The sequence below is a fragment of the Crinia signifera genome, chromosome 7 (assembly GCF_055691185.1).
Source record: "Crinia signifera chromosome 7, ASM5569118v1, whole genome shotgun sequence".
NCBI lineage: Eukaryota > Metazoa > Chordata > Amphibia > Anura > Myobatrachidae > Crinia > Crinia signifera.
Window position 1 is genome coordinate 27,225,251 of NC_139223.1, and position 14,293 is coordinate 27,239,543.

General features: G+C 46.6%; 1 protein-coding gene across 2 annotated transcripts in view; it reads left to right on the forward strand.

The window, feature by feature from the left end:
• Positions 1-8,767, forward strand: part of PRPSAP2 (phosphoribosyl pyrophosphate synthetase associated protein 2) — a 29,957-nt gene extending 21,190 nt beyond the window's left edge. For both annotated transcript variants that reach the window (XM_083152648.1, XM_083152649.1), the window contains exons 7-11: positions 1,714-1,769; positions 2,506-2,654; positions 5,345-5,415; positions 5,793-5,939; positions 7,280-8,767. In XM_083152648.1, the coding sequence (XP_083008774.1) occupies positions 1,714-1,769; positions 2,506-2,654; positions 5,345-5,415; positions 5,793-5,939; positions 7,280-7,438 (582 nt within the window). In that variant the 3' untranslated portion in view covers positions 7,439-8,767. The remainder of the gene's footprint in view (positions 1-1,713; positions 1,770-2,505; positions 2,655-5,344; positions 5,416-5,792; positions 5,940-7,279) is intronic.
• The last annotated feature ends 5,526 nt before the right edge of the window (positions 8,768-14,293 follow it).

A 14,293-nucleotide genomic window follows, 5' to 3' on the forward strand; every position in this document is an offset into this window, starting at 1 on the left:
TCGGTATTTGCTGTATCACATTCTTACTGTGTAAATATATTACACGTAAATGTGTTGGAGAATTTCCTGCCCCTAATATCACCGCTGAACACAGCTGAATGTTCACTTGGAGGATTTATCTCATTTTCCCCTAAACAAAGTCTTGCTGGGAACCGAATTAAAAGCTGGTGTAAAAGGCTGTTCCGTGCTGACTGTACGGAACGGGTGATCCTAGTTGTTATGACTGCTGGTCTCACTGCTGTAAGGCGACCTCTGCAGGGTTCGGGGATAAACTGGAATATATACAGCAGATAAGGTGCACACGGCCCAGCTAGTCTGCCCTACACATATGTACACACACACTTATGTCAGGAGACGATTCAATCACCAGTATATTTTTGGATTGTGGGGGGAAACCGGAGTACCCGGAGGAAACCCATGAAGTACGGGGAGTATATACAAACGCCGCACAGTCAGGACCATGGTGGGAACAGAACCCATGACCTCAGCGCTGTGAGGGAGCAATGCTAACCACTACACCATCCGTGCTGTCCCGTGTCCACAACATATGGCATTGACCAGACAGGCAGTAGATATAACTTCCCTGCCCTCTGTACATTAAACTGGGTCGACCCAAGCATTAGGTCGACAATGGGAAGGTGGACAGTGTCCCCGAAGCATTGTGTGCACTTTGTCATCCCTTTGACTATCGACGTAATGCGTGTGTCGACTTTCCAACCCTGTCGATCCAATGACCCATACCCAATTAACCCACACATCCTGTATGTGGAGCTCCATAGTTTATATGTGGAGATCACCTGTCCCAGGCAGGGATACCGGTGAATCCATAGCCACAAGTGCAGTCCACATGCTGCCTCTGGTTACTGCTTGCCTGTCCCTACAATGACAGATGATCCTTCCGCAGCATAATTACAGCACAGATATGGGAAGCCATGCATTTTAAATGTTCTCCCTGGCACGCCACAGACCGATCACATTTCCGGCCGAACAATGAGCATGCATTACATTTGCTGGGGGCGGGAGCCACGTCTGGCCCAGAGCCGCAGGTGTAACCTATCATTTAGCTGCATATTTATAAGTCTTGGTTTAGCTTTTGTCCAGGTGAGCAGGGATATCCCTCCTGAGAAGTGTACGGAGAGCGATCATCTCCCTACTATCACATGTCCCTGATGAAAAGGTTAATGCCACGGAGCTGGTAATACAGTTCAGTCTGCCAGCGGTGACTTCGCTCTTTGTAAAGCAAAACGGCCGTACCCAGAAACCTTTTTTGGTTATAATTGCTTAAAAAGCCCGATAGAGCTGTGTCGGGTATTTGCCGGTGATCAAAACTGTCCCCTATTTAGGGAAGGCCCCATCGTCTAACCCTTGGTGGATTTCAGATCCAAGCCAAAGTTTTGAAGTGAATTTAAAACCAGCCTAGGCGATGCCTCCTGCATTAGGTTAAACGTTCAGTCCGGTGCCACATTAACATCACCCCTTCCATGCTTCTGTCCCAGTCGCTGGGAAGGGTTCAGTCCTCCAGTGCTCGCTCTCCCACCTGTTGGACACCACCGTTAGACTGCTGGTTTGGTTGCAGAGGGAGGATTGCTAGAAAAATGGGCAAACTTTTTAAAAGTCTCTGTTGCTAGGCAGAATGTATTTCTCTGCACCACTATGAGGAGTCACGCGTCCATTATCCTGTTGGAAAAAACGATATTTTTTTGTCATTGTCAGATTCCTGACTACAGAAATGCCGTCATAGTCGCCAAATCGCCTTCATCAGCAAAAAGGTGAGTGTAGATTTAATGGTCTATAATGTATGATGTAGTTTATTACACACAATATCAACAATTCTGCCCCCCCTCCCCTCAGTAGTATATTAGAAGTATATCAGGGGTAAAACAGTGGGCAATATAGTATTACACAGCCATTGGCCATTGCTCCCATTAAGAAATAATTTCCAATAGAAAGGATTGCAAGTACCGTGCGCATCGGAGTAGGGAGGTCGGGCGGGCTGCACATAAGATTTGCTAAATCTCATGTGCAGCCTGGAGCCGGTTGGGGAATGGCAGCGGGCAGGGGATGTTGGCTACCAGGGTGCAGGGGGGGGCGGTGCAGGGAGCCGGGCAGGGAAAGCCGCAGCCGGGCAGCGTGCCAGTGGCGGGAGCAGTGGAGCATTTAGAAAAAAAATAAAAAAGCCCATACAAATAAATGGGCAGCCACTGATTGGCTGAGACCTCTCTGTGGTTGCCCATTCATTTGTATGGGCTTTTTTCATTTTTTTTTTTTAAGTTCTACACTGCTCCCGCCACTGCCCAGCTCGATTCCCTGTGCCGTCCCCACCTTGCTCCCTCAATCTGGCTCTCTGGTCGCAGGCACCCTCCCCCACTGCCGTCCCCTTTCCATCCAAGAACGTTTACATAAACCCGAGAAACCCCTCCTATAGATGCTGATTCCTACCTCTTTAGTGGAGGAAGACGACAATGAAGATCCTACCAATTTAAGAACATTGTTTACCTTTCACAGAGCCCAGTCTTTCGCTGAAAGGTTACGGCTAGGAATTGCTGTCATCCATGGAGAAGCTCAGGACGCAGAATCAGATTTGGTCGACGGGCGACATTCACCACCAGCTGCCAAAAATCCTGCTGCCATTCATCCCTCTCTGGAAATACCCTGTAAGTATGCTTACGGGAAAAGCCCTTCTTTTTTCTTTTTTTCTTTTTTTTTAGTTTTCACATAGGAGTGACTATTTGTGGTTTCAGATGTGTAGACAACAGTTGATCTGCTGGGTGCAGCAATGTTCTCTGGAGCCTCGCCCTTTAAAAACAAATCTATATATTTTTTATTTTTAAATTATTGCCGCTCGCCTCTTCACTGCTGCTGTTTCTGACAGCCTTGAAGGCTGTTGGTTTCGGCCTGTTTTTTTTTTTCAACATGTAACGGTTTTATCAGAAATGGCAAGCTGACTGCTTCTCACCCCCCCCCCCCCCAAATATGTGACTCGTGAGGTATGTGTGGTCAGCTGTAAGACTGCGCATCGTTGACCCATCACAGCACCTCTGTCAGTGAGACTCTCCTGGTGCGACCCCTTCCCCGCCGTGGCGCTGGCATCTTTTCCTTTCCGCGGTTCCATTCCCCCCCCCCTCTTGGTTTTACCCCCCAGATGCGCCAAAATCAGCGTCTTCTCTTTCTCCCCCCCCACCTATATATGAATACACCTGTGCACCAGCAATGGGCTATGGAGAGCAAGCACTGCTAGTGTGCACTGGGTGTGAGGAGCGTTGGGAAATCCTGGCTTATGATATGATCCCGTCTGATCTGCAGTAAGCTTTGGCTGTTACTAGCAAAGTTCCAACGTGTATCTGATATGCTACAAATCCGCTCAGTGTCCTATGGCTGCTAACCGTGATAGAGGTGGGTGCAGTACCCCTGGCCAGACACCTGTAACGGTGGTGTCTGTGTGACGGAAGAAGGAAGGGAAGTGAAACTGAACTAAATGCTTCAAAATAAACTAAATTCCTTGTTCCTAATTCCAAAGTCTCTCTGAATCCACCCCCCCCCCCTTCCCTCTACTGTAACTTGATGACCGCAGCACAGAGTTGCTCACAAGTAACATACATTGCTGTCTTTCTAGAATGTGTGTAATTGTTGTGACCAACAGTACCCGACACTTATGGAAGGCCTGCTTAGTATTTTTCCTTTATTTGCATGCTGGGGCCGCTGACAATAGCCCTCCTTGAGAGGTACACTATATGCCCATCGGTCCACGTATCCTCAGCTTTGCTGTTCTGTGTGCAACCTCGTCATGTACCTATGGAGGGAGGATTTGCTGCTGGGAAACTGTCCGAGTGAGATGCAGCGTTAATGCCGAGCAGTCAGTGGTCTAATATTTCCTACAACTGTCCAGCTTCCCAGAAGCTCTGCAATAACACTCATCCTCTCCTCATAGATACTCTAGCGGGGTATGGGGGGGGGGCAGATAACAACCGTATCTGTAATTAGAGGGGAGGATTGCCCTTTTCTGCTGGGTCATTTGCTCGCGTGCACATCTGGCTGGATGATCAGGCAGAGACCATGCTGCAATCTGGTACTTTTACTGGACTGGAGTTTGTGCCTCTCATTTTGTCAGTCAGAACTCACTGGACAGACCCTCACTAAATCCGTTGACTTGATGCGAAATCCCTTTTCCAGTGACTAGAAACTGCAGAATCTGGTCTTTAAAACATCATCTGGAAATTGGAGACGAGCCTCCCGCGGCCTTCTCTGGCCTCTAGCTGCCCCTCCCGCGGCCTTTTCTGGCCTCTAGCTGCCCCTCCCGCTGCCTTCTCTGTCCTCTAGCTGCCCCTCCCGCGGCCTTCTCTGGCCTCTAGCTGCCCCTCCCGCGGCCTTCTCTGGCCTCTAGCTGCCCCTCCCGCTGCCTTCTCTGGCCTCTAGCTGCCCCTCCCGCGGCCTTCTCTGGCCTCTAGCTGCGCCTCCCGCGGCCTTCTCTGGCCTCTAGCTGCGCCTCCCGCGGCCTTCGCTGTCCTCTAGCTGCGCCTCCCGCGGCCTTCGCTGTCCTCTAGCTGCGCCTCCCGCGGCCTTCTCTGGCCTCTAGCTGCCCCTCCCACGGCCATCTCTGGCCTCTAGCTGCCCCTCCCGCGGCCATCTCTGGCCTCTAGCTGCCCCTCCCGCGGCCATCTCTGGCCTCTAGCTGCCCCTCCCGCGGCCTTCTCTGGCCTCTAGCTGCCCCTCCCTCGGCCTTCTCTGGCCTCTAGCTGCCCCTCCCGCGGCCTTCTGTCCACTTTGGTCCTGGCTGGAGCAGCTGGCTGACTCAGCAGTTCTGGTTATCTGTATACTCCTTGGAAAATGAAAGATTAGACCATAATCCTTGAGATTGAAATAATGGTTTACAGAATGAGGATTACAGTCTGCGAGGTGGTTTTACTTCCTTGTTTTTCTGTATGAAGTGTTTACGTTAGATTTTCGGGAAGGAAGTCTTGTAGAGCTGGTTTACGTAGTTATTTAACCCTTATACTACATGTGTAGTCTGGGAGGTGCATTGTACTGGATGTAACTGTAAAGATGCAGTCAGGATCAGCCAGTCCTTGCAGCCTAGGCTGCTTGTAATACAGCGTGCATCAATTTTTACACTTCTTTAATATGACTCTCTTTATTCCCAGTCCGCAACCTGTCTGTTGTCTGCAGATTATCACTTCTAGTTCATTCATGTAGAATTGTTTATGGCCTCTATAAACTGAAGGCCAGAAGTACACTGAGTGTTTTTATTTTATTTATTTTTGTTCTAGATTACATGTAGCAAATAAAGTACTGCCGAAAAGTAACGTTATTTTATTTGCGTAGACTTGATGCTTGTGCTTATTTGCAGTGATGTTCCCTAAAGAGAAGCCCCCCATTTCTGTAGTTGGCGATGTTGGTGGAAGGATAGCCATAATAGTGGTAAGTGTGGCTGTCTGCTCGCTTCTTCTATAGTGTGACCACTAGGTGGCATAGTTTTGTAAGATCCATAGAACATTTACTACAACTCAAAACGTACAAAGGGTAGGTTGATCTAATCTGGATTGTTTTTCTTAAATAAAGATACATAATGAATGACAGACTATTTAAAATACCCAATTTGGCTTTATCTCGCCAGCTGTTGCATGTTGGTGTCTCGTTAAACGAGAATCTTAGAACAGATCTCTTAAATGCATGGTGGCAATAGGCCTTTTTTCTATCCGTTCCAATCGCAGGGCTTTCCAGCTAAGCATCGAACGCGCATCGGCTGCTGACTGTAACTGTATCTGATACATGCACGCGTCTTGTTCTTTCCCCAGGATGACATCATCGATGACGTAGACAGCTTCGTCGCCGCAGCCGAAACGCTGAAAGAACGAGGAGCCTATAAAATCTTTGTTATGGCCACTCACGGTCTCCTGTCATCGGACGCGCCCAGGTTAATAGAGGAATCCTGTATTGACGAGGTGAAAGAAATTGACCTTTTTGTGTTGGTTTTGTTTTGCAGGTTTTTCTGTCTGTTAAGAAACAGTGGATAACCTGGGTTTTGCTATATTAAAAAAAAAAGGAAGTGCGGGGTGACAGGAAACGGCTTCTAGCAAAAATATACAAACTTAACCCTCTCTAGTCCTGCTCCATGTATGCTGCCGATAGCCGTCTTTCCACATTCATTTAAACTTGGATAAGTACAATTTTATATATATATATATATATATATATATATATATATATATATATATATATATATATATATATAGCGATGTAAATGGCGCGGCACTCTTAACTGTTTCAAAGGAAACCAAATAATTTCATTTGGTTTCCTTTGAAACAGTTAAGAGTGCCGCGCCATTTACATCGCTATACTGCTAAATTCTGCTGCGGAGGCACCGACATCTCTACTACCGGTTGTTTGGGAGTGCCGGACCATACATGTGTGTATATATATATATATATATATATATATATATTTGTACTTATCCATGTTTAAGTGAATGTGGACAGACGACTATCAGCAGCTTACATGGAGCAGGACTAGAGAGGGTTAAGTTTGTATATTTTTGCTAGAAGCCGTTTCCTGTCACCCCGCACTTCCTGAGTGCGTTCTATGTAGACGGCTGCCCAGCTAGTGTTTGTAAGCAAGTAGTACTAAGATTAAACTCTGTTTTAAGCCGTCTGCTTACTGAAGACTAAAGTATTATCAGTCATCAAACAACTGAGCTCGTTGGTAGTCCATGTCCGTAGGCCAGTGATACAATCCCCCACATTTAATTATAACGGCTTTATTACACTCAAGTGTTAGGTAACTTTTTGGCTGGTACAGCATGCTGGCCTTTGTAGTTGTACAGGAGATGGCAAGCCGCAGCCCATTCTAGCATTGAAACACTAATTAGCATGAAAAAGTGATGCTATGAATTGGAACAAATTTATAGGAGTATAAATAATTTTTATCATTTTGTTCCCCCAAAACAATAATAAGAGAACATATTTTAATGTTCATTGGTTACTATTGGCATTGGTTGTGTAGAGTTTCCCATTTCGTGATGCTGTATCTTCATCTATCTGAGTCGGTGTATTTTACATAGAATACTGTATGATCATGTTTTACTCATGGACTAAACAATCTCCCAATGTCCTCCTGGTTTACCAGTATTGATTTTTTAAACCGCCAGTCCCTACACTTGTGTATTTAATCCTTTCATCCGTACGCGTGACTAATACTGTCGCTTTTTAAACTTTGCACTTTTTTTTTTTTACATTTCTTAATCACTGTGTGTTTTTCCTCATTTTTTTTTTTTTTCACGCCCAGGTCATTGTCAGCAACACAATCCCTCACGAAATGCAAAAACTACAGTGCCCAAAAATCAAGACGGTCGACATCAGTATGATCCTGGCTGAAGCGATCCGTCGAATTCACAACGGGGAGTCCATGTCATACCTTTTTAGAAATATAGGAGTGGATGATTAATCCTTTCCATTTGTCTATATAAATATATATATATATTTTTAGGAATTATACCAAGGGCCAAAACTGGAATGGTGCAGTGTCTCTGTGCCGTACAAGCGTTTACCTTAATATGTCAAACGAGGCCGTATTTTTTTTTATTTATTTTTTTTAGGCTGACCTGCCTAACTGTTTTTTTTTTTTGTTGTTGTTTTTTTTTCAGGCTGACCTGCCTGACCGTAAATTCACCAATCAATCAAGTTATTTTGCTTGTCTTTTTTGCTAAATTTTTTTGTGAACAAAATGTCACACACACAAAGAAAACTGCCTTTGTTACATGCAGTTGGGGGGGTGCTTAAAGCAGCATTACTAGTTGCAGCTAATTTACTACAGTCTGATCCGTACGTATTCCCCCCCCCCCCCCCCCCCCCCCCGTGCCCCCAGCTATAAACCTACAGTGACCAGTTAGATGTCTTTACCTGTCTGAGGAGTTGTACCTGTTTAGTTGCATCCGAAAGAGCTGCAAAAGTGTTTTTAAACAGTCATATGTGTGATGAACACTCCATTTAGCCGTGGCAAAAGGCGGGTAATCACATTTTAACGTACAGCCTCTTAATCGTCGTCACAATGCAAGTCTTAATTTTTTTTTTCGAGGAAGATGGGAGAGTCACTGGCCACTGAGAGTCTGGGTAGGACTTCTTACACTAGAGCAATGTCCTCTAGCCTCTAGCCATTGTATGAACCAATGCTTGACCTATGAATTCGCTGCAGTGATGTCACATTTTCTTAGTGGTTTGATAGGCTGCGTTATTAATTGGTTCACTCCACAGAGTGGCTGCCTCCATTGTGTCTCTCGGTAGGATATACTTTAAAGAAGTGCCGGCATTAATGCAGCTCCCCCTTACCTTCGGCTTGGCTTCTATGGGTCACCTTGTGCTTTTATTTTTGTTAGTGTACCTAGTATTGCTGCTTTTGCCCTTTAAAACGTTAAGCTGCAGGAGGTGGTGAGAGGAGGGATGGGGGGGGGGGATATTTCAGCTGCTTCAACCATGGTCTGGGGGCCTGTAAAGCATTGCTGAGCGGTGTAGTATGTGTTGATCAATATACTGCAGGCTCCTTGAGCAGCACGATAGTGTGTAATGGGTTAAACTGTGGAACTATTTGTCTTTGGCTCTGCCCCCTGCGCTGGTGTGGGTAACTGCTGCTAGAGGAAGAGAAGCAGCTGTATGCAGTGTCTGCGGGTAGGGGCCGTGTACTGATGCTCTTCCTAGGAGAGCACATGGGAAATATGCACTTGTATTTATTTTCTGCAAAAGAAGAGGGAACATGTAATAAAATAATTGTTTGTGTGAATCCTGTTTTGAATACGTAATGTGAAGCGCATACGACCCTTGTACTCATACGTCCAATAGGAAGAATCGGTACAACCTTTAAGTTTAAAGCTGTCCATACACTGGTGCGCTTTTAATAAGTTTCCGACGAAGTAGGCAGAGAAATCGGATGAAAAGTGTTGCGTCGTATTCGTGTAGATTTATCGGGTCCCGCAGCCCTTGCTAGGATCGTATACGATACATCATATGCCAAAGGACCTCGTGCGATGTATCGTAGGCAATCCTGACACCCAGGAGGCAGCTGGGAAATTTAAAGGGGATCGTATGCGACTTCTCCCTTCCTTACTCTGGACATAGTGAAGCTGCAAGCACCCATTTACACTGCGCTTACACTCTGATAGGGGAACTGGGTACTCTTTACCTAGAACGGCGCCCACGATTGAAATCGCGGGCGTCGGGGGTAAAAATCGCGGTCATCGCGGGTAAATCGGGATGGCCGCGATGCCCGCGATCACCGCGATTTTCCCATAGGGAACAATGTTAAAAAGCCTGATTGACCGCGATTTTACACTTAAATGCCTCAATGGACCCGATTTGGGCATAGAAATCAATGTAAAATGGGCCACACAGCCCAAATAGGGCCAATGAACTGTTAAATGTCCCCCCAAATTTTTAACGCCACCCCACGATCCACGCCAACCCGAAGCGTGGCGAGCGCAGCGAGCCCGCGTCCTCCGACCTTTTCATGCCCTACTATCCACGTCGGCGTGGTGTGAGAATAGAATAGTGTGGCGAGCCACCGAGCCCGAAGCGTGGCGAGGGGACGCGGATACCTTCACAGGTAGACGCGTCCCCTCGCGGGCTTCACAGGTGTCCGGGTCGCCACGGACACCTGTGAAGCCCGCGAGGGGACGCGTATAACTGTGAAGGTATCCGCGTCCCCTCGCGGGGCTCGCTGCGCTCGCCACGCTTCGGGCTCGGTGGCTCGCTGCGCTCGCCACACTATTCTATTCTCACACCACGCCGACGTGGATAGTAGGGCATGAAAAGGTCGGAGGACGCGTACCGCCGCCCCTCGCGGGCTCGCTGCGCTCGCCACGCTTCGGGTTGGCGTGGATCGTGGGGTGGCGTTAAAAATTTGGGGGGACATTTAAGGGTTAATGGGCTCTGTGGCCCATTTAACATTGATTCCTATGGCCAAATCGGGTGGATTGAGGCATTTAACAGTAAAATCGGGTCCATCGCGGCTTTTAACATTGATTCCTATGGGAAATCGGGAGCATCGCGTCGCGGGCATCGCGGGTACATTTATGGCCGGCCGCGACGCGACCGACACGATTTCCATGTTTAACATTGGTTTCAATGGGAAATCGCGGGCATCGCGTCGGTCGCGTCGCGGCCATACATAAATGTACCCGCGATGCCCGCGACGGGCGCCGTACTAGGTAAAGAGTACCGGGAACTGAAGTACGACAAGGTTCCCTGCAGCTGAGGCTTGGCTGTAGATAATTTGCTGTTATATTTTTGTGCTTCCGTCAAATCCTTTTATCAGTAGTACAGGGGACTCTGGATATCCTGGGAAAGAGAGTTGCTGAGTGAGTTTGGGCACTTTAACCCTTTGAGTGAAAAAATTTCTGTGCGAGATGTGCAAAATATCCGCTAAAAAAACTGCCAGCGTAGTTCACATTTGTTATATAAATTCAAACAACAAATGATATGTAAAAAAAATTATATCATTTGTTGTTTGAATTTATATAACAAATGTGAACCTACGCTGGCAGTTTTTTTAGCGGATATTTTGCACATCTCGCACAGAAATTTTTTCACTCAAAGGGTTAAAGTCACGGTTTAGAGCACAGCTCCTCCCCCTTTTGTGCTGCATCAGCTGCTGGAGGCCTAGTATCTTACTATCCAAGGACGGAGCAGGAACGGTACATCCAGAAGGTGTGGTGCACTGAGGTAGGTGCTATGCAGAGCTTGGTTTGAAAAATGACAGGTAGGAGCTGATTGGCCGGTGATAAAAACCAGACAGTTTATCACTTCACCTAGCTTAATAAATCTACCCCACAGTCTCTGGAAGGTGCTGGAAAATATGTGTGCAATATTAATAACTGGTAATAAATAATCTATTCCAATGTATTATAAATTCATATGTTAGTGGCATCAAACAAACGCATCAAATTCCTGTTATTGGATAAAGGAATTTATAATTAAAAAAAATAAAAGCTTTTCTTTAGCATAGAAGATACAAAGTGATATATTAGTATATTGCGCTTGGTCACTTCTGTTGCTTAATGCGGCTCACGTTAAACTAGTAAAATGCTCATAAATTGGGAAATAACTGATATTTTATTGGAACAGCCTCCAATATTGGAACAGCCTCCAATATGCCAAGGTAGCTCTGCGCCAATGTAAGTCTGGTGGGTGGGAGAGACTTTGCAGTCTAATTACAAAAATAAAAGTTGTTACCATGCTGAGACTTGTAGTTCCACACAGAAAGAAGAAACACTTCAGATGCACGCCGTAGTTACCAAGCACCACTAGTAAAGATAGTAAATGTTGCAATTTCACAATCAAAACTTTTGTTCGCCACTGCGTCACGGTGACCTCATCAGGTGCATTACTAACATTAAGATCTTAGTGCTCACGACCCACCTGATGATGATGGGCACTTGGATACGGTGGGTGGACCTAATCAGAGTCTAACGTCTAATTTTTACCTTCTTCAGCCCTTATGGAATCCTCACTATTTGAAGGGAACACACAAAGGAAATTAATGTTTAAGGGGGGGGTACCCAATTGGCCACAATAAAAAAAAAAACTTTTTACTGTGAGTATGTGAGCTTGTCAGCCTGGATGACCCAACGCTCCCTGAAACTAAACATGGCTAAAACTGAACTTCTAATCTTCCATCCCCCGAACATCCCCTCTTCTCCAACTATCTCCATCAGCATTGGTGAAACCGAGATCACCTCCACCGACCAAACGCGCTGCCTCGGTGTCATCTTTGACTCCTCCCTCTCTTTCACCCCCACATTCGTGCTCTCTCACAGTCTTGCCGCTTTCACCTATGCAACATCTCACGCATCAGACCATTCCTCTCTTGACGCAACCAAAATTCTCATTCACTCTCTTGTCATCTCCCGCCTTGACTACTGCAACATCCTTCTCTCTGGGCTACCTCTCACCCGCCTCGCACCTCTCCAAACCATTCTTAACGCTGCCGCTAGGCTCATCTTCCTCTCCCGCCGCTCTACCTCCGCCTCCCCCCTCTGTCTATCTCTTCACTGGCTCCCCATTCCTTTCCGAGTTCTCTTTAAACTCCTCACCACCACCTACAAGGCTCTCTCCTCCACCGCTCCTTACCTCTCTTCACTGATCTCTATCCACACTCCCTCCCGTCCTCTTCGCTCCATCGCTGACCGCCGACTGACCTCTCACCTAATCACCTCCTCCCACTCACGTGTCCCAAGACTTCTCTCGCACTGCCCCCCTGCACTGGAACAACCTCCTGCCACCCATCAGGCTGTCTGATTCCCTTACCTCCTTCAAGCGCTCCCTCAAAACCCACTTTTTTCGACTAGCCTATCCCTTCTAACCTCTTTTGATCCTCCTATCCTGCCTCCGTTCCTACTTATCCTGTTGTTTTTCGTTCGTCCACCCACCTATTTTTAGTATGTTAACTCTTATGAGTAGGGTCCTCCTGCCTCACGTACTCACCCTACCTCTTTACCTCACCTGTCCTCCTGTCCTGTTCTTCCCTTCCTCTATTTCTTCTTCAGTCTCCTCGACAATTTTGACACCTACTTCTGAACTGATGCTGATTTTATTTCTACCAGCTATACCCCTATTCATACTGTATTTTTCAACACACCCTGTACGTTACCTTGTCATTTGTTTTTTGTTTGCTATGTACGGCGCTGCGGACACTTTGCGGCGCCTTATAAATAAACGTACTACTACTACAATAAGTACTTCTTTCGGTTCTGGCCGGGCTAGTGGTCTATGTGGCTGCTGGGAGATGTAGTTCTTCCTGCTGATGCCCCCGGGCCCAAATGGGGGGAGTCACACGCTCATACCCTGCTACTGCAGAACATCATCACCCAGAAAACTGGAGAAAGAAGTGCGCACTTCAGAGGGTCACAAATTCAGCTAATAAGGAATTTCCAGTTGCTTAATTTGTCATTGGGGGGGGGGGGGGGAATGTGCTGCAAGGATTCCAGAGGCAAGGGGGTAGGGGTGATAAAAAGAAATCGCGTCTCATCTCACCTTCAAATGTATATGAGAAACACAATGGCCTGTGCCGCAAGTGATTTTTTTTTTTTTTTTTTTAAGCAATGATGGCACAATTAAATATGACCCTAAAGAAGCGGTTGCAGATTTCTAGACATTAACGTGGATCCCTCTTCCTGGAGCAGAATGAACTTGGCCTCTTCAATGATGCATAAGGCAACATTTGGTCATCCCTACCTGCCCACAGTCCGCAGACAGACAATGATGCGAACATAGCACAGAGGTGATGGCTTTGTTCACTGATATCCTTTATCCTGGTTTTCTTCCATCAGGAGAAAAGTTTATTGCGGTGGTTAGAACTTTTAGCTCTTGGGGTTCCCTTGGTGAACTGGGTAAGCCCCAGCCATAGCCATAGCATTGTCTGATGTTTGATGGTCCTTCCTTGCAAGAACTGTAGTTTGCTGACCGGAGCGTTGAAGAACGTTCTGGGCTTTGACTTGTCCCCCACTGTAGGACAAGGACTGTTATCATGGCTTAAGAGTGAAGGCTTGCTAACCTAGTAGATATCCCCTATTGTCCAGTCCCAGCTGGGCATTCTCATTGAGCACAATGAAGTCTTAAACTGTATATTAGGTTACTTTTTGGTAATGCATGTTTGTCCCCGTAAGGTAGAGTTTTTGTCCTTTGATAACTGCAGAATCTATTTGGAGTGAACCCCCCTTACCTGTATGAGATTGTCCTTCCATGACGCTGGTGCATTTGCGTTGCGTACACGCCTGTTCTTCAATCTCTGTTTTAGGAATGAGTCAGCGTTTTTCATTGTGATGCAGCCTCCACTATGGAATTGGAATTCACACAGGTGGTATCTGCTGTGCCAACAAAGGCAGAAGTCTGGGGATCTTAGTATCGCCAAACTATTATGTCTTTCTCATGTCTTTCTCATGTCTGTCATGGAATGAGTCATTCAGAAACACCTTATTGTAGCCTTGGTAAGTGGGATCCAATGTTACATCAACTATAAAGGATTCATTTCATCTGCATCTATATACACACAGTATAAATGGCTGTCTCTCACCTCTGTGGTACCGCTGGGGACCACTGGAGGGCGCCCAATGAAGCAGTTTGTCACACGGACATTGCACACCACCACTGCCATATACTGCCCCTATATACACTACACCTATATCCTCTTTCATATTCTGCACCCCCCCACTATATACACTCTGCACCCTCATGCACCTCTATATGTGAACATGCGATATCCCAGAGATCTTCTACCGGCATCCCGATATGGCGAATCCAAAGTGACCTAACC